The 25,374-nt window shown below is 37.5% G+C and overlaps 1 protein-coding gene across 8 annotated transcripts in view; it reads left to right on the plus strand.

Moving 5' to 3' along the window:
- Positions 1-25,374, plus strand: part of LOC110460945 — a 223,465-nt gene that overhangs the window by 186,746 nt on the left and 11,345 nt on the right. For 7 of the 8 annotated variants that reach the window (XM_021514194.1, XM_021514220.1, XM_021514211.1 and 4 more), the window contains exons 2-5: positions 10,216-10,279; positions 21,328-21,439; positions 21,774-21,937; positions 22,469-22,547. In XM_021514194.1, coding sequence (XP_021369869.1) covers positions 10,216-10,279; positions 21,328-21,439; positions 21,774-21,937; positions 22,469-22,547 — 419 coding nt within the window. Of the gene's footprint in view, positions 1-10,007; positions 10,050-10,215; positions 10,280-21,327; positions 21,440-21,773; positions 21,938-22,468; positions 22,548-25,374 lie in introns of those variants that run through there. The other variant, XM_021514228.1, reaches the window with a different exon arrangement.

A 25,374-nucleotide genomic window follows, 5' to 3' on the forward strand; every position in this document is an offset into this window, starting at 1 on the left:
AGGGCAGTTCGGTTTGTGTATGTGCGTGATATTGAGTTGCGCGTCGAACATGTCCTAGATTTACACTGTGTAAGAAAACAACACTTTAAACAATGTAGGTATGTGGCGTACAGAATGGGCTGACTTTAGAGCGAAGGCTGACTATAACACGCGAATAAAGTCTGAGCGAACGCAAATTATTAACGCTTTAAAAAAAATGAAGATTTAGTGATTACAGATGTGAGGAGAAAAGTTACAACTGTGTTCCTAGCGTAAGTGTAATGTAACAAGAAAGTATGATAGTAGCTTCATAAACCTAGTCTTCTAGGGGCATCTAGGGGCCCCCACTGGTAGTTATCTGTTGAAGCAATTCACGTGATTATTAATTAAGGAATCATGAGTACCACTGCCAACATCGTTTCCCTTGGGGAGCCCCAATTAGTGACAAACCAGCATTAATGGACGCACGTGAGATATTCTTTAATAAGTTTGTCCCTTGGTTCCCTCTTTGTAATCCCGTACAGGTTTATACAGACAACACTTGTATATGAAGAATGCAATCATGCATCGTTATTAGTTTTGTTCAGATATATTCAAGTGCAGGTTTTTTTCAAGCTACCAATTATATGAAAAACAAATGATAAATATGCACAACGGTACATGTAGCTAGCTGTTTCCGAAATAGCGAATAGAAAAGGGAAAAAGATGTGAAGAACCAATGTAACAGGGTTCTATACTGTATGATGTGGTGTGGTGATCGGTATCGGTATGGTCGGGAGCTTGGTATTAGACAGGTGTCCGAAATGGTCAGGTGTAGTGTAAAGTCGGTGTCAGGTATAGTCGGGTGCCTGTTATGGACAAGTGACCGAAATGGTCAGGTGTATTGTATAGTCGATGTCGGGTATGATCGGGAGCTTGGTATTAGACAGGTGTCCGAAATGGTCAGGTGTAGTGTAAAGTCGGTGTCAGGTATAGTCGGGTGCCTGTTATGGACAAGTGACCGAAATGGTCAGGTGTATGGTCGGGTATGCGATGTTGTTTATATCTGTACATGTATACTGAAATCAACTAAAGATGAGTCATCTAAACCCTAATTATATAGAACATCTATTTCTGTATCTATAGTACCGGAAAGAAACCTAGGTGAAGTATGAAGTTCCATTTTCTATACCAGTTCTACGTGTATACTTGTTCAGAGAACGCCTTCCTTTGTGATTATGGTTGACCTCTGACTCGATACTTGGCTAGTCTAGTGTCCCAACAATAGGATGGCAATGTCCGGCTGTGGTGTGGTATTCATCTTATCTCCAGACATCTCGTTAACGTGTGTCCACAGTCTGGCAAATTTTAACGACAAGGTGAATTATAAATTTCACACGAGAAGTTTTCATAACCATTGCCATGTAGACTGAAGTTGTTTTCAAACCGATCATACGAAAACTTGTACCAGAAAGTTGCTGGTAAATTTTAAATGTTCTCACAACAAAACGTAGTTGGTAACTATTTTTTACAGTTTTCGTCACAATGAAAGTTTTGTAACTTTGAATTGACCTGCTCGAAACTTTTTAAACAGGCGGTCCATGACAAATGCATTTACATGTTGATGAACTACGTCGGACAATGGTACGCCGACGGTTTGTCAGGTCCGAGCAGGAAACGTGATACTCCATCTATTCATGTATCGTAATGGAGGTAATAGACCGATGGTAATCTATTAGTTATTTCTGAGTATGTAAATTAATTCAATTAGTGAACTGAAAGACGTATGATCGGTCATCCGACCACTGACCACAGCAATGGCCGGAATGTAAAGATGGTGTCGCAGCCGTGTCACGTACATGTGAAGTATCGGAGGAGATGTTATCAAACAGCCGGAGATCCGGGCTTGTAATCAAGAATCGATATTGGATTTTTGATTTATCTATTTATGGGGGGTTTTAATGAGTAAAAGGTGTTTTCGTGTGTCTTCTAATAAAAGACCCAATTGAGATTCAAGCATATTGTTTAAGAAATTATTTTCAACGCTTTTTCAGAAATTGAAAAAGGCGCATTATTTTATCCTTCGTTAGGCGGTAAATATCTGTCGTTAGGCGGTAAATATTAAAATTACCTTGATTTTAATTATATGTATACCGTTGTCGCTTTCTAGATCAAATGCAAAGAAAGATAACAAGTATCTATTTTAACAGCGTTTCCCAACAATGGAGATCATCTGTATGATATCAATTCACCGCCCGGCTGGGTTTTCATATATAATTATTTGGCCGATATAAAAATGGATTTTCATTTACCAAAAAAATATCAATTTCCTAGGTGCGATTTTTATCAGATGCAAAGTACTCCTGTAGGGGTTGAATAAAGGACAATTTACGGGCCAAGGTTGCTGAATTTTCCCGCTTTAAAGCTTAAATGTCATAGGAATGATCAATCTCCATTTTATAGTTTGTCAATTCAAAAGTTAGAAAAGATTTTAACGTTTCCGTATGTTAATTTTTCTTCATACAGACGAAAATATTTGATGATTTGAAAGCAAACGTTGTTCATCAGATCTGCGTAGAGATACAGATTTTGGGTGGCGATATTGTTAATCATCAAAGCGAGTTATGACTTCCGGCAGGGATCATTGCTTCATCAGAAGACGAAATAATCCTACGCGATTACAATCAGTGGGAGTGAGCACGTGTCCTCCCCTTACCCTCCCCTAAACCTGCAGCACATATGTTACTGACATATGTATATGAAATTTCCATCAGCATCTGGGAAAAAACCTGTTGCAATATTAACTTTTTCTTTTTCAATATTAACGTTTTATGTCCTATGGTAGTAACACATGTGTAACTCGCGTGCGGCCCTATCTATTATGGGATGGCAATGGCGGTATTAATCAATAGCATGCTCATTTAAGCTTTTCACTGACACCAATTTCCAGATTCTGAATTGTACTTCATGCACCTGAAATATTATGATGCTGGATGAACAGACGAACCAATTACCCGCGGGACCAACCACCTGTGCCGCATCTGCCTTCAACAGTTGTTATTTTCTTCCTTTTTCATCCAAATTAACAGAAACAGATTTCTAATTTAAAAACCACGCATACCCACAAACTCGGACGAAGGGCACCTGTCTATCTAGCTGAAACGCATTGTGGAAGTTATACTTGCTATTGAGCGACGCCATATTGGAACGTCTTAAAAAGCGTTTAACTCTGAATTAAATATGATGTAAACTTAGATTGTCCAATAAACAGCTGTCTAATTTGACTATGCAGACTCAATAGAAGCACCAGTAATGTATGGTAGACTGAGGACAAGTGGTCCGTGTCGACATGGGCTGACGGCTACCAAATCGGCAAACAAAGACTCTAACGACAGGAAGCTAGGGCCAACAGGAACCAAGGACAACGCATCATTACGGAAACGTTCGGTCTTCTATCGAAAACTGTCGAATCTCAATGTACAACGGCACATTAAGAAGAAAAGCAACAATTATTTATCGATATGTGGCTAGGAAAGAATTCTTTTTGCACAAAACGTCAAGTTTACGTAATCTTGCCGAACTAATAACACTGACAATGCGTTCCGTACAACGCTGAGTGAAATGCATTAACTTCAAAAGTCCAACTATGGATAGATTTAAATCATGAGGTATCTTAAAATTATTCTCTAATGCAAATTTAACTTAAAAAGTATTTCTTTGACTTCAAAGGGAAACCATACACACATTTGCATATATAATTGTAACGTTATGATTAATATGAGATATACATAAACACAAATTTCCTTTCACCGGTACAATGTGATGTTAGGTAGTATTCCTACCACGTCCTATATCATTCACATGTAAATGTTTTAATTAGAAAAAAATGAGATCTGACAGAAAGGAAAGCCAGGAAATTACATTTAAACGCTAAATGCGCATTATGTTCAGAGCCGGTTCACCGTTGTTTAGGTACGAAGACAATCCACCACTCAAAGAAGCCTCACTGTGGTACCTGGGAAATTCACACATTAAAAGGTTTATTAGGGTATCGGGGACAATTTACCTATTGAAAAGGCTGTTTTAGTAGTCTGGTCGATTCTCTCACCAAAGAAACATTATTTGGGTATCTGGGGAATTCACACATTATAAAGAAGTTATTTACGTACCGGGCAGGCCTAATTTTAATATCGAATAGGAATTTAATGAGCTTTGGAGAGGCGTTATGAAGTATCTGTATTTTATTTATTTATTTTTTTGGACAAAACATGGATTCCAAATGTTGTCACCGTCGCGTTAAACTGGCGTTCCTCGATAAGGCTAGTAAACAATACACGACAACAAAATGCTTCCATTGAAAGGTACAGATTTGAAATTAAGATAATTCATAAATAGCACCGTGTGAACTCGAGATGAGAAAATTAAGCACCATTATAGTATTATACATTAACCCGTATTGTCACACAAACTGGTCGACATCAGTATACTAGTTAGTACCTTCATGACTCACACTCACCAGCTCTATCCTACTAAATGTATACCTTGTTTCCCGCAAAAGGCATTTCCTGTGACACTTGTAGTATTACAGTATTTCTTATTCGTCAGGTTTTCAGAACGTTTGTTGTGTAGGTGTTATTGTTATATCACTGATATGCGCGATGCGGAATTCTGATTGCCGCCTTATATGGACTCGTATAGATACAATTGTAATACAGGAAATATACAAAATAGTATATGTTGACTTTTGCGTAATTATACAATTAATATCACATTATGACACAATCACAATAGGTATGTAGTAGTACATATTATATCAATTATATAGTATCGTATTATATTAATTGTTCACGAAGTTGAATGGTGGACTTGAATACAGATGGAGTTGAATGATTATAGTCCATTGAATTACGGAGTTAAGAAATGGAGTTGTTCGATGAAGATCTAGTTGTATGACAGAGTTGTAGAATTAGGAGCTGGATTATAATGTTGTTAATTAATGGAGTGGTTTAATGTAGATCTAGTTGTATGACAGTGTTGTAGAATTAGGAGCTGGATTATGATGTTGTTAATTAATGGAGTGGTTTGATGTAGATCTAGTTGTATGACAGAGTTGTAGAATGAGGAGCTGGATTATGATGTTGTTAATTAATGGAGTGGTTCGATGTAGAATTAGGAGCTGGATTATGATGTTGTTAATTAATGGAGTGGTTCGATGTAGATCTAGTTGTATGACAGAGTTGTAGAATTAGGAGCTGGATTATGATGTTGTTAATTAATGGAGTGGTTCGATGTAGATCTAGTTGTATGACAGAGTTGTAGAATTAGGAGCTGGATTATGATGTTGTTAATTAATGGAGTGGTTCGATGTAGATCTAGTTGTATGACAGAGTTGTAGAATTAGGAGCTGGATTATGATGTTGTTAATTAATGGAGTGGTTCGATGTAGATCTAGTTGTATGACAGAGTTGTAGAATTAGGAGCTGGATTATGATGTTGTTAATTAATGGAGTGGTTCGATGTAGATCTAGTTGTATGACAGAGTTGTAGAATTAGGAGCTGGATTATGATGTTGTTAATTAATGGAGTGGTTCGATGTAGATCTAGTTGTATGACAGAGTTGTAGAATTAGGAGCTGGATTATGATGTTGTTAATTAATGGAGTGGTTCGATGTAGATCTAGTTGTATGACAGAGTTGTAGAATTAGGAGCTGGATTATGATGTTGTTAATTAATGGAGTGGTTCGATGTAGATCTAGTTGTATGACAGAGTTGTAGAATTAGGAGCTGGATTATGATGTTGTTAATTAATGGAGTGGTTCGATGTAGATCTAGTTGTATGACAGAGTTGTAGAATTAGGAGCTGGATTATGATGTTGTTAATTAATGGAGTGGTTCGATGTAGATCTAGTTGTATGACAGAGTTGTAGAATTAGGAGCTGGATTATGATGTTGTTAATTAATGGAGTGGTTCGATGTAGATCTAGTTGTATGACAGAGTTGTAGAATTAGGAGCTGGATTATGATGTTGTTAATTAATGGAGTGGTTCGATGTAGATCTAGTTGTATGACAGAGTTGTAGAATTAGGAGCTGGATTATGATGTTGTTAATTAATGGAGTGGTTCGATGTAGATCTAGTTGTATGACAGAGTTGTAGAATTAGGAGCTGGATTATGATGTTGTTAATTAATGGAGTGGTTCGATGTAGATCTAGTTGTATGACAGAGTTGTAGAATTAGGAGCTGGATTATGATGTTGTTAATTAATGGAGTGGTTCGATGTAGATCTAGTTGTATGACAGAGTTGTAGAATTAGGAGCTGGATTATGATCTTGTTAATTAATGGAGTGGTTCGATGTAGATCTAGTTGTATCAATGGTACAGCTGTAACCTCATTAAAAGTATGATGGCGTGATATTTCTTTTTCGAATAGAGAGAAGACATATTCTACCAGCAATGATTGTTAATCCATCTTACAGTATAATGTGAGTTGTTACTGTCTGATATGTACTGGTCGATAGCTTGTCAATTCGTTACCCGGTTCTTTGTAACGTTTCACTTTCATTCATGTCTTCGGGACAAACTTTGAACACGGAATGAATCAATTTGTTAAAAGGCTTTTGTATCCGGTGTGTCGCTAGTTTTCATTATAGATTTACCGCTCTCTTAAATAATGCTAATATCGAATACCAATAACTATGTGTGCTTCCTATACACCCGGTGTAACGGCAGCGCGCTTGTCGACGATTCTTGGGAATTTTCTGTGTCGAAACAGACGGAAGTTGGTCTCTCTATAAAACAAATATTTGATTTTCGTTAAGGAAATTGGCTAGCTCTTAGAGCCGTCAGAAAAGATGGACATTTGTATCCCCTAACGGACACAGAGACGTTAGCTTTATCCCAGTTGTAGAATACGGCAAAATATTATTTATATAACATAACTCAATGAAAGTCTGTGTTCGTTTCTAGAGTTGGGAGTTTTCAGACTTTCAGATGTCTTTTCACAACTTAAATGTAATCAATGGGACCATTATTTTCTGGTCATAATGCACACCGCTGTGTTAATAGAAAATGTATGAATAATTGTGACCTAGGGCATTGTTTACCTCGTGTATACTAATATATAGGACTGGAGTAAACACCAGTGTAGTATATAAACTTACATACATGGCGTTTTGACGTTTATCATAACACTGGTACCGACACATACATCTACAGGGCTAGGGATTACACGTGTCGGATGTGAATTTACACGTGCAGAATCAAACTGATGATGGTAGCTTTAGTAGTGACTTTAAGGTTGTTTTATTTAATGTCTCTCGCTGTGAATTAAGTACGACTTATTGCAGGTATTAACTAAAATATTGCATTGTAAACCACTCACACATAGCTAATTGTGATGGAAATTTCCTGATGGTCTTATTTTATTACTGCTAATTTAATTCTGGGTTATATAACTCTGTAATTCATTGTTCTAGAGAAGTTAATTTTATTGTTCTCGATAAATTTCGGTTGTTTCAAGGACGCCGTCAATGTCGTGTGACGTAAATTCCTACTTCTCTATACATAGAACTACAATTTCGTGCAGTCATGGCGTTTCAGCCATTTTCCTACAGTGTGCCATTACCGTTATAGAAAATCACATGCAATTGTCTTGTTCCAAGTAAGCATTGCACAGCCTTTATGGTATATTGTCTCTGTCTCGTAATAGCGTTTTCACCCTTAGATCACTTCCCCAGCAGACACGGGCAACGAATCCTATGTAATTTTATATGATGAAACATAAATCTCTGCCGAGTTTATAGAAAGCTTACTGTTTGACCCAGGGATGGATGACTGTACCAGGACAGGTACAATTTACCCCGAGCTAAGATGTGTTAGTAGTCACGCATGCTGAAAGCTCGTGTTTCTCCATACTTTCTCCGAATCGCAAATATAAGATGAAACCACAGATACTGAATCCCAAGACCACTAACAGACCACATGACTTTTTAACATCCTCACGTAAACGTGCACCTGCGCGGGGAAATCCAAAGCATGAGATTGAGAGCACGGCCCTTTGAGATTACAGGAGAGAGTATTTCACGGAGTATGGTGGAAGTGAGTGAGCTATAATTGGCCATTGTCAGAGCTGTAACTTTTCTCTGCCTCCGACGCGCTTCGTCAATTATGTATGGAAGTTTTGTGTTTTTCATCGTAAAAGTAATTGTTAATGACGTCTTCACCGACTGGGAACGGTAGAAACTAAATAAAGATTCCGGATAAATTCCAGCTGCTGTTTTGTGTTTTAGACTACTTAAAAACCGTTAGGCTTGCATTTTCGTAAAATAGCGTCATGGTTTCATTATTGTAGTGAATGGTTCTACGTTATTATACTCTGCCGTAGTTTTAATGTTTTGTTTTAGCGTTCCCGACGCGGACGTTCAGTGACTGGCGTTTTAATTTTGACAGTAATATGATAAATTACCGGAAGTGAGCTACTTTCCCACTTTACAGCCGGGACCTCCATGTTCCTAGCTTTACCAATCTAAACGCTATAATTTGTGATTAGCTCTGAACGACTCAAAATGTCTGAAATAATACAATTCTTTGTGTGGATTTATTTTCTATACCTGCATTTAATTTTGTTAATAGTTTCAGCTTGAAGATTTGCTTGATGAAAAATGTAAATGATCGATAAGCTAGCCAAGTTTTGAGTGCAGGTACATTGTAATTGAGGATCGGAAGTCCACTCGCTATGATAATTACCTCAGGAACGTGGGTCGATATAATAATTCGTATACATTCACAATGTGAATAGTAAAAGGTTTCATCTAATAATCCTTCAGTGCTGATAAGAAGACAGCATACTCGCGATAGTCGTACCTACAATCGTCGTGCGATTTGACCATGAACTATTGTAGATATACAGTGACTCGTGTTTATGTATACGTATGTGAAATAAATACCTTCAAGTTGTCATGTCAACACTGAAAAAACAAAGACATTTTTTGACGCCCCTACTCTTACAATGATATTTGCATGTTCTCTTCGCAAGAATACAGAAACGTTTAGCTCAAAACCACTGGCAGGGAATATGTATAAACTATGGAGCGCTTGGTCAGCTAACAATGGCAGAGTACAGTGGTTTTTCTTTTGTTTCAAGTATTTACATAACTATATAATACGACAAGTATTTACATAACTATATAATACGAGATTCATCCTAAAATACAATGTGCCATAATCAGATCAACTATAAATAGACTCTACTATATGCAATGTTGGTAAACGTGTTTACCTTGGTGTCTTACCTTGTACCAGATGACCACTACAGGTGTGTTAATGACCGGAGTATTGGCCGAGTACCTCATTATAACACGTAAACAAGGACAGGAAGGGGTCACAATGTCTATAAACTGTATCGGAATATTTTAATAGGCGACATTAAAACTAGTACATAGTGATAACGGACTCCCTGGTGATCAAGAGGAAACATGGAACCACAAGAATATCCTTTATATCTTATTAACGAACTCGACACGAGGCCACTTTCTGTTTTAAAGTATAGACATATGCAGTAAGCGGTAGCCATGCCATAAATACGGAGATAAGCAAGCCATTATTGAGGATGTTTGTATAAAACGACGGTGCGATATCCCGGTAAACAGCAATAAAGACCTGATTCAACTTTTGATGTGTTTTGAAAATAGAAGGGGCGAGTTGTCGTGATAGTGGGTGTTTTCTTGGCGGATAAATAATTACCGATCTGATGTCTTGTTGCTATTTGTCCGAGTTGGTTAGCAGTTGAAGGTGTACACCACTCAAAAGATTTGTACGATATTGCCGACATTCTTTTCTGTTACTGAGTATTTATGTGATTGGACTTGTTAGAGAACAGTACAGGAACACTTTCTACCTTGATGCAATGCAAGAAAGCGCGTGCTATCTACAAAATGTTTAAAATTCACTGAAACTGTTTTATCTCTGAACATGTCTATGCTGATCGCCAAACTGAACTTGAATGTTATCTCAATGTTTTGTGGGTGTAGAGCTGAAGTTATTCTAAAAATTAAAACTTGCTCGATATGGACACTGTAACGAACGGCCAAGTGGTAAGATTTAATACGAATCATATCATAAAAATTCTTAATTAGATTTTGTTTAGACAAAGCCATTCTATTATTTTTGTTAAAATGTTCTGAAAATGTTCAAGCTGAAGTTGATCTTAATCTTAATTCTGTGTCACTAATGTTCCTTTGTTATTTTTGTCTTCCACAGATCGGGCCAGCACAGGGGAAGTTCTCACAAGAATGTGCCTCACAGCTCGACAACTGTCCGCAAGGTAAGCAATCTTTTATGTTTACCTGTATGTAAGCTCTCTTTTGGGCAAGCACTGATCACATGTATATTCTAAATGAACAACACAACACACAAAGAATATTTATTTCATAATGCTAAAATTGATCAAATTTGATATATATTTATTTCCTGAATATACATATTGATAACTGCTTACATAATAATGACAGTTTATAACCGAAAGAAATGTACTAATTGTAAGGTTACATACATAGAGGCCCCACGTGATGTTACGTAAAACGTGTTACTACTAGACTTCGGCTTGCATTCATAGCAACATTTTGATTTGGTAGTTTTATCTGGAAGCTAAATGCGTATATTATGTAATTCTAATGTAAATAAACGGCACAATGACAGTTTCTGTATATCCTAGTAGCTTGTTTATAGTTGCAGTCAAACATCGCTCTCATAGAAACGTACGACTCTGTACCACCAATTCATGTAAATCGGGTAATATTCAAATCTCGTTCCCCAGTAGGCTGCTGAAATTTGATGTTTCTGCGCATTGTTTATCATACAGTTATACATGGAAAGGTGACATTGCTCGGTCTACCGTGCCACGAGTTTGTGACAAAAGTGCACTCTTATCCTCGAATCGAATGGAGCCTGATAAATTAGATCCCGTGATAACGACATGTGGGGACGTATTCCCACAATAGGTCTTACACTTTAATCTACACATACAGATACATGCAAATTCCCCAATTTCGTTTTGCGAGGTCTGTATGGGTGACAAACGGTCGCCTCGTTACGCTGGGATCTGCATATCGTCGCGTTATTCATGGCGGATGAGGAGTTATGGGAGCACGGCTTTGGGAAGACTGACAGAATTATCTGACTGTGTAAACGGCCATAGGTTGTGATTATTATGGAAATTATCTCGAGCAGAAAACGACTGTCAAATCCGTCTAGTAAATGCGATATCTAAAGGATAAATAATGTGGGACCTGGGTAGAGGCGGAGGCGAGGTGGCTGTAGGCGTAGGGCTGGTATTCCAACAATGCACGTCTACCTGAGATTGTATTCGACTGAGTTGTGTGATATGACTACGCAACTGTTACACTCGCATCCTCCACCCCTTACATGTCAAAAATAAATTGCGTTGACCTGAGGCCAACAAAAGAAAAAGAAATCTATACATAAATGTCTGTATCTAAAATAATTGGTCTGTTCCTTTAATATTCAGGTTCACGTTTGTCAATTACCATTTCGTTCGTTTAAAACATTTTCATTTTACATTTTTCTCTACGGCCATTTATTAGCCAAAATGATATTTCCTGTGTTTATAAGCCGTTAAGAATTTAGTAATACTAACCCCCTTACATTACATGTTTAGAAAACCGGTAACGAGATGTGTATCAAGTAAATACATAAGTAGTATATATTCTGTATTATGTATTTTGTAAACAGTTTCTACAACATTACATAACCCGTCAGACTTTCACCCTACATGATTCATACGGCCATTTAAATCTAATCTCACTCTGTGTTAATTACACGCGGGACAACACTGTCATGCTCTACACACTAGCCGAGGACGGATACTGTTTCTGTAATTAACATTCACATGAAATTGGATTTTTAGTTTGAGGTAATTTCGATAATATTCATAGACTAATATCTTTTAATCTCGGTCTTATTAACTATCATTACTGCGGTAAAGTGGTAGTGCAGTCCTTGTTTGGATGACGGTAGGATGGCTGGTAAATACATTATTATACCTCATATATATATAATAGCGTTTCTAATTGGACTATATTGATCACGTAACGGGTAAATAAGATATCGTGTTGTTCTCACGCGCTCGAGTTTCTCCTGTCATATTTCCGTTAATGGAAGAGTTCCAAGTGACGGAAGCAGACAGCAATGGCCCGCTAACCTGACCATGTTTACGATATATTTAGTTGTTGTTTTATCGGTATGATAAAGTATGTATTAGCCCTTGTTGTAGGGAAACATGATTCTTTGTTTCTTCGACATAAATTATACTTTACGAGGCTGAAGGTTCCATACATCAAGGACTTTATATTGTGTATATATTCAACTCGAATATCTTGTTTGACTACTTACATCTGTGGACATTTCATGCATGTTTGATGAATAATCTTGGATGGAGAACGAGGATAATCGTGGATGGACAACGAGGATAATCGTGGACGGACAACGGGAATAATCGTGGACGGAGAACGAGATACAGACCCGTCAATCCCCGCTTATTCATCACACATACTTGAATACATACCACAAACATTTTTCTGTCGCGCATTTTATTTATTTTCAGAAACAATAATCTAATTATGATGATCTACCAATTTGTCCCCCAGTATGTCAGTCTATCTGCATGTTCTATAGACGTCTTACAATTCTCCAATGGTGCGTTTTTATAGTTTTAAAATATCTCGAAACAATTTCACATGTAGGAACGCTAATTTATTTGAAATATCTTATTTGCATTAGTTACGATATATTAGAGATGATTCCAACAGTCCTATCCCCGGAGTATAACATGGTTTACAATTTACAGTTGACGCCACTCTTCTATCAACACGTCTGAGATCGGACTTCTATGTGTATTTTATCCAAATAGAAATAGAAATAAAACGGACACAAATGTATCCCTGCACGCACGTGCTGATCTCTCGCGCAGTTGATAGTACTGCATCACAACATGACTGATGCACGCTCCATGTAACAAGTCGGGATTTGTTTAATGTAGATGAAAGTAAGGAATGCACGTACATTTCCATTGATGTAAAACAAAACACGTGATATGTAACGTCTGTACGTGCGATACTTACAGGAGGGAGAGGGAGGGATGAACACTCAATAACAATCACTCGGAGAAGAGCATCGGAGCTTGTATGCAACTCAGAACAATTACTTGAGACATGGGCTATTGCCAAAACTGTTAGTTTACATGGATTATTACAAGAGTATGGGACGTTTATAACACGTGGCCGAATACTAGATGTTATTTAAATATTTTGAAATACACTTTCACAGATTCACGAACATTTGAGATTACTGGCGGCCTTGCTCATAATTTGATCTGTGGTATTTTAGACGTGATAACATATAGATCTTCAGGCGGGATATAACTCGTACAATGGAACATCAGAATTGCCAGGCAGAAACACTTGTAATATATACTTATTATCTCGCGGATAATGAACAATGCTCAAGCCCAGATCGTAACAATAATCAGTTTGCTTTCACACCCTGATATTGTGGTGAGCTGATGTTGCCATTTTCAAAATGTGCAGTCAAATATTGCGCAGAATGATAAAAGGACCAGGTTTATGATACGTTTGTCGCCAAAAATACCAGTCTCTAAAATGTCAATTTCATTTGGTGAAAATGCGTATCAAACTAAAGTTTGCTATTGTCTCGCTAAGCTTGTAAAACTGAGAAAAAAAGGCTTGGACGTATAGAATGACCTTTGTCACGGATCCACGAAGATGGAGGTAAGAAGTCAGGATCGTTTTATAGGAATGTACCAAACAAACTGAAATAGGGCCTCGCTGTATCCCGAAGGGTCACGAGGTGTCAACCTCGTTCTTATTGTGCGTAGGTGTGTGGGGGCAGGGTGTCAGACACTGGCGTGTAAGGTTTCACTGACAGCAACAACGTGGGACACCCAACAAAATGAGGGTGTAGAAAAACGAGCTGATTATAAATAAAGTGAAACTGGTTTTGAAAAGAAGTTCTCCAATATGTGTGCTTTAGATTTTTGGTCGGTGTGATGCTCTCCTTATCACTAAATGTGAATACTGAACAGAATGGAGGGAAATCTTTACTTTTATTGAAACTGCAAGTGTAAGAATAATACCGTCAGAAGATCCTTTTCATCAATTCACCATAATACCGATAGATATCTTTCAATAAGAACTGAAACATTGTCTCCGCATTACTTGTTAAATATCTCTAGAACTGCATCGTAAAGCATACAAACGCTCATCTGACTCTAAATACCGTGTTCTGTCGACTCTCGCGAGTCTTCGCTTAGATGGACATACCAATTTCCGGTTTGATGATTACCCGGTCGGCACGTTATATATTGTTAAGTCCCAGCATTCATTGCGAGTTTGATTGGGCGGAAATGGATATGCGGCGGTTTCATTATTTGGTCAAACTTGATAAATGTTCGGGAAATGTCGATAATCTTTTACAGCATTTCCAAAGACGGCACTAGGGTGGCGAGGTTCTTCTGAAATACAATCAAAAGATCACGCAGGGCCTGGCAATGTTTCCTTGGGAACTACCGGACAATTAGATACCGACTACAAAATTCCGTACGGATCAGAGGACCATTAGTCCCGACTAAGCAATGTCATGTCAGCTTTACATCAAATCGGATAAAAAAAAAAAAATCATACAAAATGTCTATCGTTTTAATATAATTCAAAGTTACAAACGATATCATCATTAATGGATTCGACTTTTACTGAAAAGAAAAAAAATAGTTAAAAGTTCAGATAAAGAATTTCTCTCTGTTTGAAGAGGAAACTGTCAAACGCGATCCGTTGAAATAGAAATGAAAGGCCCGACTTACTTTGAGATTAACAGAGTTTAAAAAAAAAATAGCTATCGTCTTGCTGTCTTGGGAGCACCAATGCAGCAGTATAAACCGAAATCTACGAGCACACAGTAGGACATGTGAGGCACTTATCGATCCACAATTCCATGTCCTTACATACGGCTGATGGTGCTGGGGAGGGGAGAGGGTAGACATATCTCCTCTCAGCTCCTACAGACACAGTGGAATCTAATTGGAAACTAATGATTATAGACCGAGGAACCTGTACTTTATACTAAGGTAGTAATGGCTAGGTCAGGGGATAAAAAACTACTTCTGAATGGGATTACTTCCTACCGGGGTCCCGTGCGGCGCTTATCGGTGATGACGTCATACCGTTAATGTTTACTTGCTTTCTAGGATGTTTAAATGAAGACGAATTGGTCGGGTGTTTTGACTTGAAGTCGTAAATAAATAAAGAATTGAGATTTTTGAAATTGTCGGGGTTTCTTTATTTCCTATAGACAATGTGAAGACTTCTTTTTAAAGAACCCGGTAAGACACTCATATATCTAGTATGAACATCTTCATGTTAGGAACTGGTAGTCCAGCCTCCTGAATGTTTTCTGTGAAAGATGAACGTAATGCGAAAACCAATGATTGATTGCGCCGTTAAAACTTGGTAATAGACACAATAATCCACAAAAACTACACTGAACATTACACTTTTAGCTTAATGTTGAACGTTCGCCCAGGTGAGGAAGACAGTGGGCTCTTTCCCCAGACCGGGACATACAGTCCTTATTAATAGTAGTTGTTGTTAAGCCCTGTTTAACGTTCAGTGTTCAGGGTGATGGCAACATGCGACATACGCACATGCATGCATTCATAATACGTATGGAGGCACGTCCTTAAAAGGTCTTAGCTGTTTATTAAATAAAACCAGAGCAATCAAGCCATGCATAATACAGCTGTTAAGAAATGATGTTCCCGAACATGTCCTGATCTTATTCATTGCTTCTTTGCATTATGGTGTTTATTGAGTGCATACCGTCAGCAGCAATGCACATATTACGACGGTTCAGTGGAGTAAAAAGATTACCAATTAAGCAACGACAATATTTTTGAAACATTATGCTATGAAGCATCTCAAGCTTTGAATCACCTGTATCGTTGACAAATTGGATTTTTTTTAAATACTGGTCTGCAGGCGTGAGAAACGGCAAGTGTTGGAGAGTAATTGTCGCTCGGAATCTCCGGCAATGGGGCTCAGTGTCGGATGTTGTTGACCAGTAACAAATACACAAAATCAATACGGACTTGGCTTTGTTACATCCAGCCACTCAGCAAACAGAAACAGGAAATACACAGGAGTCTCAGTGTCATCCGGTCTTATCTTCACGTAGATCCCTTGGGGGCAATCATAATGCAGAGGCTCCTTACAGGGGTCAGAGGGGCAAATTACAATACAGGGGTTCCGCACAGGGGCTCAAAAGGGTAACTGTAAGTACAGGAGCTCCACATAGGAGGCCCAAGAAACGAATCGCAACACAAACGCTCCACAAAGGGGATCAGAGATGGCAAATACAATGCGGGAGCTGTGCAAAATAGTTTCAAAGGACACATTACAAACCAGGGGCTCCACACAACCAGTGCTGCTTTGGTGAAACGACAGGGAGAACATTGGTGCAAATGTAAACAAAGAAAGATTTTTTTAAGAAAACGGTGTCAGACTGAGTTTACAGGGCGATATGAGATACAAAGCCTAGCAGGCGTCGTACAATGCGAGTTGTGGAAGACATCAGTATATAGCTTCGGAGCCCCTAGATCAGTGATAACATCGAGCATAACACTACACGTCATCAACAAAACAAGACGAAAAATCGGTGTTGTTTAACAAATATGACAAAGACATTTAGAAATGTACACATGTAATTTGTGTTTTAGGTCATTCTTTGTTTAGAAGAAAAGAAATATATCCATACATTCCAAACAACTCTAACTTCGCAATGGTATAAAACAAAGCAGACGGATAGGCACTTTGCCATGTAAATCTTGTAAAACACTCAGTATTCCACATCTATTGTATTTAAGCAGTGCAAAAATATACTTGGCTTAATTTTGGCAGCAAAGTTTGGGAAAAGGTATTTGTTTTCTTTGAAAGATAGAAACGTGTTTTTAGCAAATAAGCACTGGTTTTGTTGTCTTCAAAGTGATCCTGATATCATCAGGCACAACTGTAAAGCTTGAATCATAAAACACGCACTTGTAAAATTCATTTCCCAGCGCTTTTTCATTCTATTTGATATGTTGGGATTGGTCAATATATACATTGACTTGAAGTATCAAAATCAAGAATATGTGTGTCTCCGGGGTTGGAGCATCCTCGATATCCAGGGGTTACGCTCACTTCCGCTCTCTACACCCCTGGAATATGTCATAGCAAAATTGAATGAGACGAGAAGACTATTTTAGTCCTTTGATGTACATCAAAAGAATCTCGCGGTCGCGTAACGGTAAAATAATGACTAGCTTTGAAGTCGGGCGTTGCTCCTTTGTAATCTTCAAAGGACATGTATCAGCCTTGTGATTGGTCATTTTTGTTTTACCTGACACCAATCAAATAGCTTGCCGCGTGCCTTCAATTTTTACTATGACATATTCCAGGGGTTCGTAGAGCGTTAGTGAGCGTAACCCCTGGATATCGAGGATGGGATTGGAGGCGTATATTAATATGAATTGTTACCTGACTCGCTATATAAATGCATATTAATCAATTTCGACTGTTTCCCAGACAATTCACCAAACGAACTATAGCTTATGTGTGCTACCGTAAAACTGTTGACTGGTCACCGTAAAACTGTTGACTGGTCACGTGAAACTGTTGACTGGTCACGTGCAACTGTTGACTGGTCACATGTTAGGTAATCGAACGCACCTATAATTACAAGCACCCCGATGACCAAGCGTTTTTGGTACTGGATTGTTGACGGTTGTCTGTCGGTAGATCTAAACATCACATTCGACATAGAACTTTTTGGTTTTTCATTGGTCAAGTAACAAAACAGTTGTTTCATGCCTTATCAGTCAACAGTCAAAACCATTTTCCCTCGGAGTTGGGACCCACCAAATGAACTGTTTCCCTCGGCCTGCGGCCTCGGGAAACAGTTCATCTGGAGGGTCCCAACTCCTCGGGAAAATAGTTTTGACTGTTGACTGATAAGGCATGAAACAACTGTATAATATTTATTACTATTTCTTCTTTATCAGGACAGATTTTCCGCGGATTTAATTTTCCTCTTTATTGTAATTTAATTTGATTCTAGTGCTGTCAAACCCTGTTTCTAATAAAATATTTCTGCTGACGAAGTCCAAATTGATTTACTTGTAGCATGCAATACACACTCAACCGTTAAAGGAAGGTTTCCCGTGGACTATAACTACTTTCATTAGATTTTAACTAGGGAATATTAAACGTTGGTGGGGATTCCAATAGTTTGTAAAACCTGAGGATGGTAAAAATAGTAGTACTTGGTTTTGAACTACTTTATTTGTATTCGTGATTTACTATTGATCTGACAGCCATCTCTTATGGAGTATAGCTATATTCTAAATACATAATGAACAAAACAACATTTTGACATCTAAGCATATTTAAGATAACCAGGCTACAAGAACCTATGCCATTATCTGTATGACGCAATGTTTCCATATAGTATAATGTAGTATACTATATAATCACGGCGGTGGTCAGGATGGCGTGGCTTCAGATTATTTCAAACTGAAAACTAAAAGAACCATCATTGGTAGAAGATCAGTATGTATCCCGTGTACGTCTTGACGTTGTTATAGTGCCACTGTACAACCCACTGCCCCGTTAGTGGTAAGACAAGTGTACTTGTCGGACATTTGTATGCATGTCTCGCGTCCATTTCGCGTCGTTGATGCCTGTGTTCCGTCAGGATTCTAGACCAGCTTGGGAATTCATACAATTCGAAATAATAAGACCAATGGCTATTGGTCTGACGAGGCCCAATTATATTCTCGAATACTGTTGAGCCGTGTATCTGTCCTCTCCAAACCGCAATTGATGAATCGAAGGACTCGAGCATGGCAGCCATCAGCTACTCAGAGGGCACGCGCATCAGTTCTATTCGATTTTCTTATCTGCGCGGAGTAATAATTGGATTAGAAGGGCCAGTATAGATTATGGCTGCACGACTATCAACTTATTAGAAGCATTAAGTCTCATCACAACAAGGACTACTGAGATACTGTATATAGAATTAATTTCTGAAGAATTATTGGATATTGCTTAGTTTTCTCATTAAAACCGGATCCCTCTCACAATGTATTATACCGCGGCTCTGTTTCATTAGAGTAATATATCTGTATGTAATAATGTGTGTGACTGACGATGTTTTATTACAAAATTAAGTCGTCATTAAACTGGAAATGAAGAGATTTATTGCTGATGTCGATCTGTACACCACGAATGAATCGGAGCAGTAGCTGACTTCAAAATCGTCTTCAATGACATCAACAAAGTCACATGCCTACTATATGTCTCTCAACATGGCCGAGTTGTCGAGGGACCATCTCGACACCTAAGTAGAGTCATTTTAAGCAAGGTTTTACTACCTTCTGTTTAGTAATACTTTTTGGAAAAAATATATGTTCCTGTAATTATTCTGACACATGACCTCTTTCTATGTAAAGTATAAGTCACGTGTCCCTATGATGACGTCACAATTAACCAATCCCAGTCCTGCTGCTTGCTTTGTGGGCCAGTTGTACTCGTACATAACTACACGTAAGACAATACGTATATGACCCGTAGATTGCATTACAAAACACACTAGACAGGTGCCCGGGGACATTTCCCAGGACTATGGCGTTACCTAGTAACACGATATATAATGTCACATGGTTAATCTGAATTTCCCTTTTGTTGGGATCTAATCGGGTAAATAACTTTTCCCTTCTGTATTTTTATGTCAAAATTTTATACGATAATAAGGTCTATATGCTTTGAAATGTATTAAGCATTGCAATTGTGGAATTTTTATCTTGGATAAAATGGCGTAAAACTTTGTTTGTGACAATTTACCTTCATTTGGAAGTTACCAAAATAAATCAACTTTCTGTCTAAAATTAGAGACTGGTTTTTTTAAACGCATACAACTGGTCGGTTAGCTGAGAAATCCCTGGAGATCAGACCTTCTCGACGGAGAAAAATCTGGAGATCAATACTGCAGCCCGAGAGCTGGAAGACAAATGATATATCGCTACCAGAGATTGATCTTACGCGTAATGGTGATTTATTCATGATATAAAATATCCCTCTTGGGAGCCCCAGATCAAAGGAATTTGATAGAAGTGCTTTGTAACAATCAGAAACAAATGTAGAGTGTATTGATACTCGACTGTCATGCATCACTGCCGGTCTGTAGTTGTTATCCGACCGTCATACATCACTTCCGGTCCGTAGTTGTTACCCCACCGTCATACATCACTGCCAGTCTTTAGTTGTTACTCTACCGTCATACATCACTTCCGGTCTGTATTTGTTACCCGACCGTCATACATCACTTCCGGTCTGTAGTTGTTACCCGACCGTCATACATCACTGCAGATCTGTAGTTTTTACCCGTCATACCTCACTTCCGATCTGTACTCGGCTGTTTAGCTTGGCATAAAAGGTCAAATTAACCAGATTAACACAGTATCATAACCAAACAACGTATGGTATATTTTTATTCATAACTCTATAAACGTAGGTTCTTTTGGCAATGCTTATAGAGGAACTTTTAGTGAAAATACAATTATCTAACTGTGAACTCTTATTCTTTAGTAATACACAGTGTAAACACAAACACTGGTGTATCTCCACTCCAGTGTACTTGAGGGATATGGTCGATATATAGTAAAGTAAGGTTTTATTGACGCAAACAGAGCACAATTTTCAAAATAAATTGTTTTAAATATTGTTTAAAGATCAAACAAGTCATAGCAAAAGATACATTGTTTTTCAAGTAAATACAGATAGATACCACAAGGGTAAGGATGGGAGCTACCTTTGAGTGAGAAGAACAGACATTGAACGTTTCACTTTCACCTTATCAATGCAAAAAAACTTTTATTATCGATAATGTGTCTTGCCATTCATTTGAAGAAAAAAATACCCACTGGCATGGATATATGTATTGTGGCAAGGATGGAAACGTGATCAAAATCAATTGCAACCGCTAGCACGCGCCTTCCACTTCCGGTGATCATGCAAGTGATTGACTGGGAAGGTATTGGATAATCTGGTCTTTTTTTGGCTTGTGTGTTAGTCAATTTTACTGGAAATACACGTTTATCTCTTCACCTCACGCGATAGCGTTTGCTAAAAATAGAAACAAACTCAAGATAACATGTGATCTAAAACAAAACAGAACTAAAGAGTATACCTATATGTTTCGAAATCAAAACATTTGAATAATTTACCAAATTTATCTTATGTTTTACAGGACACGAGATGGCGCCGTGCCCGGAGGAGGCGGGGTCATTTAAATGTAAACAATGCTCGGACGCCACCTTCCAGCCGGACAGAAATGTATGGGGGGATAAATGCCGTCTCAGGTAAAATGATACTGTTATTGGGTTTAATCCGGGACGACTAGACAAATGAAATGTAATTTTTGGTTTTATTAAAAGAAGTTTTGTAAAACAGAGATATGTGCAGCACAGCGTTTATACAGGACAGATGCTGTAAAATACAGATTTCTACGATGTAAACTTTTGATTAATTGTAATTCAGGGTCTGTTAAGGTCATGGTAAAACTATTTCGGTTCATATACATTTTAAACGATGTAAGGTGGGAAGCTTGGATGTTTCATTATGATTGACTGATCTGTAGATGTTCAAGAGTTATCGTTCCGTGTTATAATTTGACTTTATTATCGTCTGATGCAGGAAGGTTTGTAATTCCCGCCCAAACATGACCTACAAGGATTACGGCAGTACCATCAGGGACGCGGACTGCAAGTGTAGACCTGGCTATCACTTTGAAAACATAGACCAACGCGCATGCGTACCAAATAAAGTCTGCGATAAAGGATATGGACAAGGCGATTATGGTAAATAACATGATTTTATTATACATATTGAATGTAATTAAACATATTTGTTTTTGAATATTTGTTAAATTTATTTGAAATAAGCCAAAAATCTAGTAAATGACAGTTATTGAAGTGATTTTAATGGCATTGTATCAGATGGCTTTTGTTCATATGCAACATTTCTGATGGTAAAACATGTAGCTTAGAATACTCACAGGTGAATATTAACCAGCAGTGTCCACATCTAGCGTATATAAGGACGCCAATATTAGGGACGTTCGGAACTTATCTTACCTTTTTATAAGCGAACAGTGTAAGTCGTGGATATAAATTCGATATCCTAGTCAAGGTTATATTAAAACATGTAAGATCTCGGCTTTCTAAAGTTTTTTTGCCGATACAAAAATACAAGTTTGCCCTACATATAACTTCAGCAGAAGGTTCTAGCAATTCAAATTCACATACACGGTTAAACGTATCAGCCAGGATAAGTGATCTTTTGATACCAGATCAATGTTGACCCTGTCTTTTGTTGATTCTACTTCACAGGGAAATGCGAGAAATGCATTGACCTTAACATGTACTCCGACAAAAAGGACAAAATCCAAACGTGCCAGCCCTTAACAAAGTAAGTACCCTATTACGCATGCGTGTAGAGATATATGTATATTACAATTGTGCATGTACTTATGGACACACTGAGTACAATCTATAAATCACGTGGTCTGTAGCACATATCATATGTTCGGTAATTTTTATTTCATAATAAAGAGATTGCAAAATTACATGGGAACTCCTATGTACCAATGTTTAACATGGATATGCGTAAAATACATATATCGACGAATAAAAAAAAAGGATATCTTTTATACATGTATATGTTATATAAAACGTCATATAGCCTATAAGTAAAACAATAAACTGAGTAAGACATCGAAGCCCCAGCAATATCAAACTCCTGGATACATGTACTGCGGTTACGTCTGCTCCGTGTGTTGTTTTGCTGTAAAAACAGTCTGCAGTCATTACTACCATTTTTACAAGTTTAATTGTGAAATAGCTTTTAGCACAACTATATAAAACGTCGTTAACCGAAATCGAAACTCGTAGCATGACACTCAATGGAATCGGCAAATAATAATAATGTTAGAACCAAAAAAAAAAATATCTTTAAAAATGTTTTTGTGTTTTGTGATAACAAGATTGAAGAGTTGTAACGGTTGTTATCGCTATCGATCACCGCCTGAATGTTCAATTCCGTAAGGACCACAACCATCGAAATGTGTTCTACGAATTTCAACAAAAGGGATCACATTTTAGATTTCCTAGTGAACACCGGTCTAGAAAATAAATGTTTCATTGAAAGCTGTGTGTTACGCAACAATGGGAAGGGTTGACAAGGTTTCTTTGAAAAATCGAAATTGACTGCGAGCATGCATGCAGCCAGTCTTTGTTGGCGTTTCTCTGGCACACACTCACATACATGTAGGTGGATGTACACCGCTCGAGCATCTACAACATGCCACCAGGGCATATAGCGACGGCTTCCCAAAAAGGCAGCTATAAAATCGATAGTCTTTTCATTTTTTTAAACAACACTGTTCAGTATTGAATGTACACAAGCATATTTCGCCAGAACTGATATAGCCAGGATTGATTCTGTACAGTGTTGATACAGTATAGCTGTCATGCTTGTCTGCATTAGCTGGTATTGGTATTGACATCACTGCAAAAACGGCTATTATTGGAAACGCAAATGCATTACCAAGAAAGCTGAAATTCCTGGAGACTATTAATGCGAGTCATTTTTTTGAGATTTTGATTTCGTGTTTATTTTGTGTTAATGATGTGCTAGAAACGTTTTATATTGTATAAATACAATATAAAAAGTAATCATCATACAAATTTACGCTAGATTTTTACAGAAATGTTATAGCCGAAGTCCTTCATTAAGATTGGATAAAGTTAGATGAATGACGTCATACCGACTTTAGATGTATTGATTGATATATTCAGTTGTTATGAGTTTCAGCAAATTTATTCTGAAGCTATTCTGAAACGATTTATGACAGTAAGAGAGTGGGCTGAAATGATTTCCCCTGTGATATTCCCGGGATATTCCGAACCTTTCACTATACACCCAGACACTCCGTTTCTGTCACAGCACCCAGACAATCCATAGAAAGCATTCCTGAGCTTCACACAATCTCGAGAGAGAGTCCGTAATATAGAGACAATCCACTTACAGGGCTTATTTTCGCACACAGATACATTCTCTAGCTAAACAAAATAAAACATTGAGACATTTCATGTTTTCATACAAAACCTAAACAATCCAGAAACATACCACAGTTTCACACCGAGACAATCCGTCAATTCACACAACACAAGTTTATCACACTTTGTAGCCGTAGGTTAATGTACGTACGTCACACCTGCCTTTTTCACAGTTTTCTACTTCCACTTAATTACTTTATCACAAACATTTGATACACGTGGCAAAAACAAGCCATCTTGTCGGCACCAGCAGTGAAACACTCACCGCCTTCTATAAATAGCGGTGTGTTTCTGATCTGTTTAGCTTCTTTGTCAGTTTGTACGATTCTACAATCTCCCTATCTGGTGTTTTATCCATCTCTCCAGCGGACTACAGGTCTATCTCTCTATCAGACATACTACGAACACATGTTATTGTCCTTCTCGCTTTCTGTCAACAAATGTTGAGTATAATCCTGTATTCCTTTGAATATAATGTTCAAGATAGTTTTGAAGATATCGAATGTCTTTCATTAGGTTCACTTAAATGTAACATTTGTCTATTATCTTGTCTTACCTGTATAGTACCCGAATCTTACCTGTGTATAACCTTTATCTAACCTGTATCTTACCTGTGTATAACCTGTATCATATCTGTGCATAACCTGTATCTTACCTGAATTTACCTGTTTATTACCTTATTTTACCTGTTTATTACCCGAATCTTACCTGTGTATTACCTGTATATTACATGTAACTGTATCTTACCCGTGTATTACCTGTATCTTACCTGTGTATTACCTGAATATTACATGTACCTGTATCTTACCCGTGTATTACCTGTATCTTACCTGTGTATTACCTGACTATTACATGTACCTGTATCTTACCCGTGTATTACGTTTTATACGTTATATATAACATGTTTTATACGTTATATATAACATGTTTTATACGTTATATATAACATGTTTTATTCGTTATATATAACATGTTTTATACGTTATATATAACATGTTTTATTCGTTATATATAACATGTTTTATACGTTATATATAACATGTTTTATTCGTTATATATAACATGTTTTATACGTTATATATAACATGTTTTATTCGTTATATATAACATGTTTTATACGTTATATATAACATGTTTTATTCGTTATATATAACATGTTTTATACGTTATATATAACA

This window comes from Mizuhopecten yessoensis, unplaced genomic scaffold, assembly GCF_002113885.1.
Source record: "Mizuhopecten yessoensis strain PY_sf001 unplaced genomic scaffold, ASM211388v2 scaffold1379, whole genome shotgun sequence".
In the NCBI taxonomy this organism is placed as follows: Eukaryota; Metazoa; Mollusca; class Bivalvia; order Pectinida; family Pectinidae; genus Mizuhopecten; species Mizuhopecten yessoensis.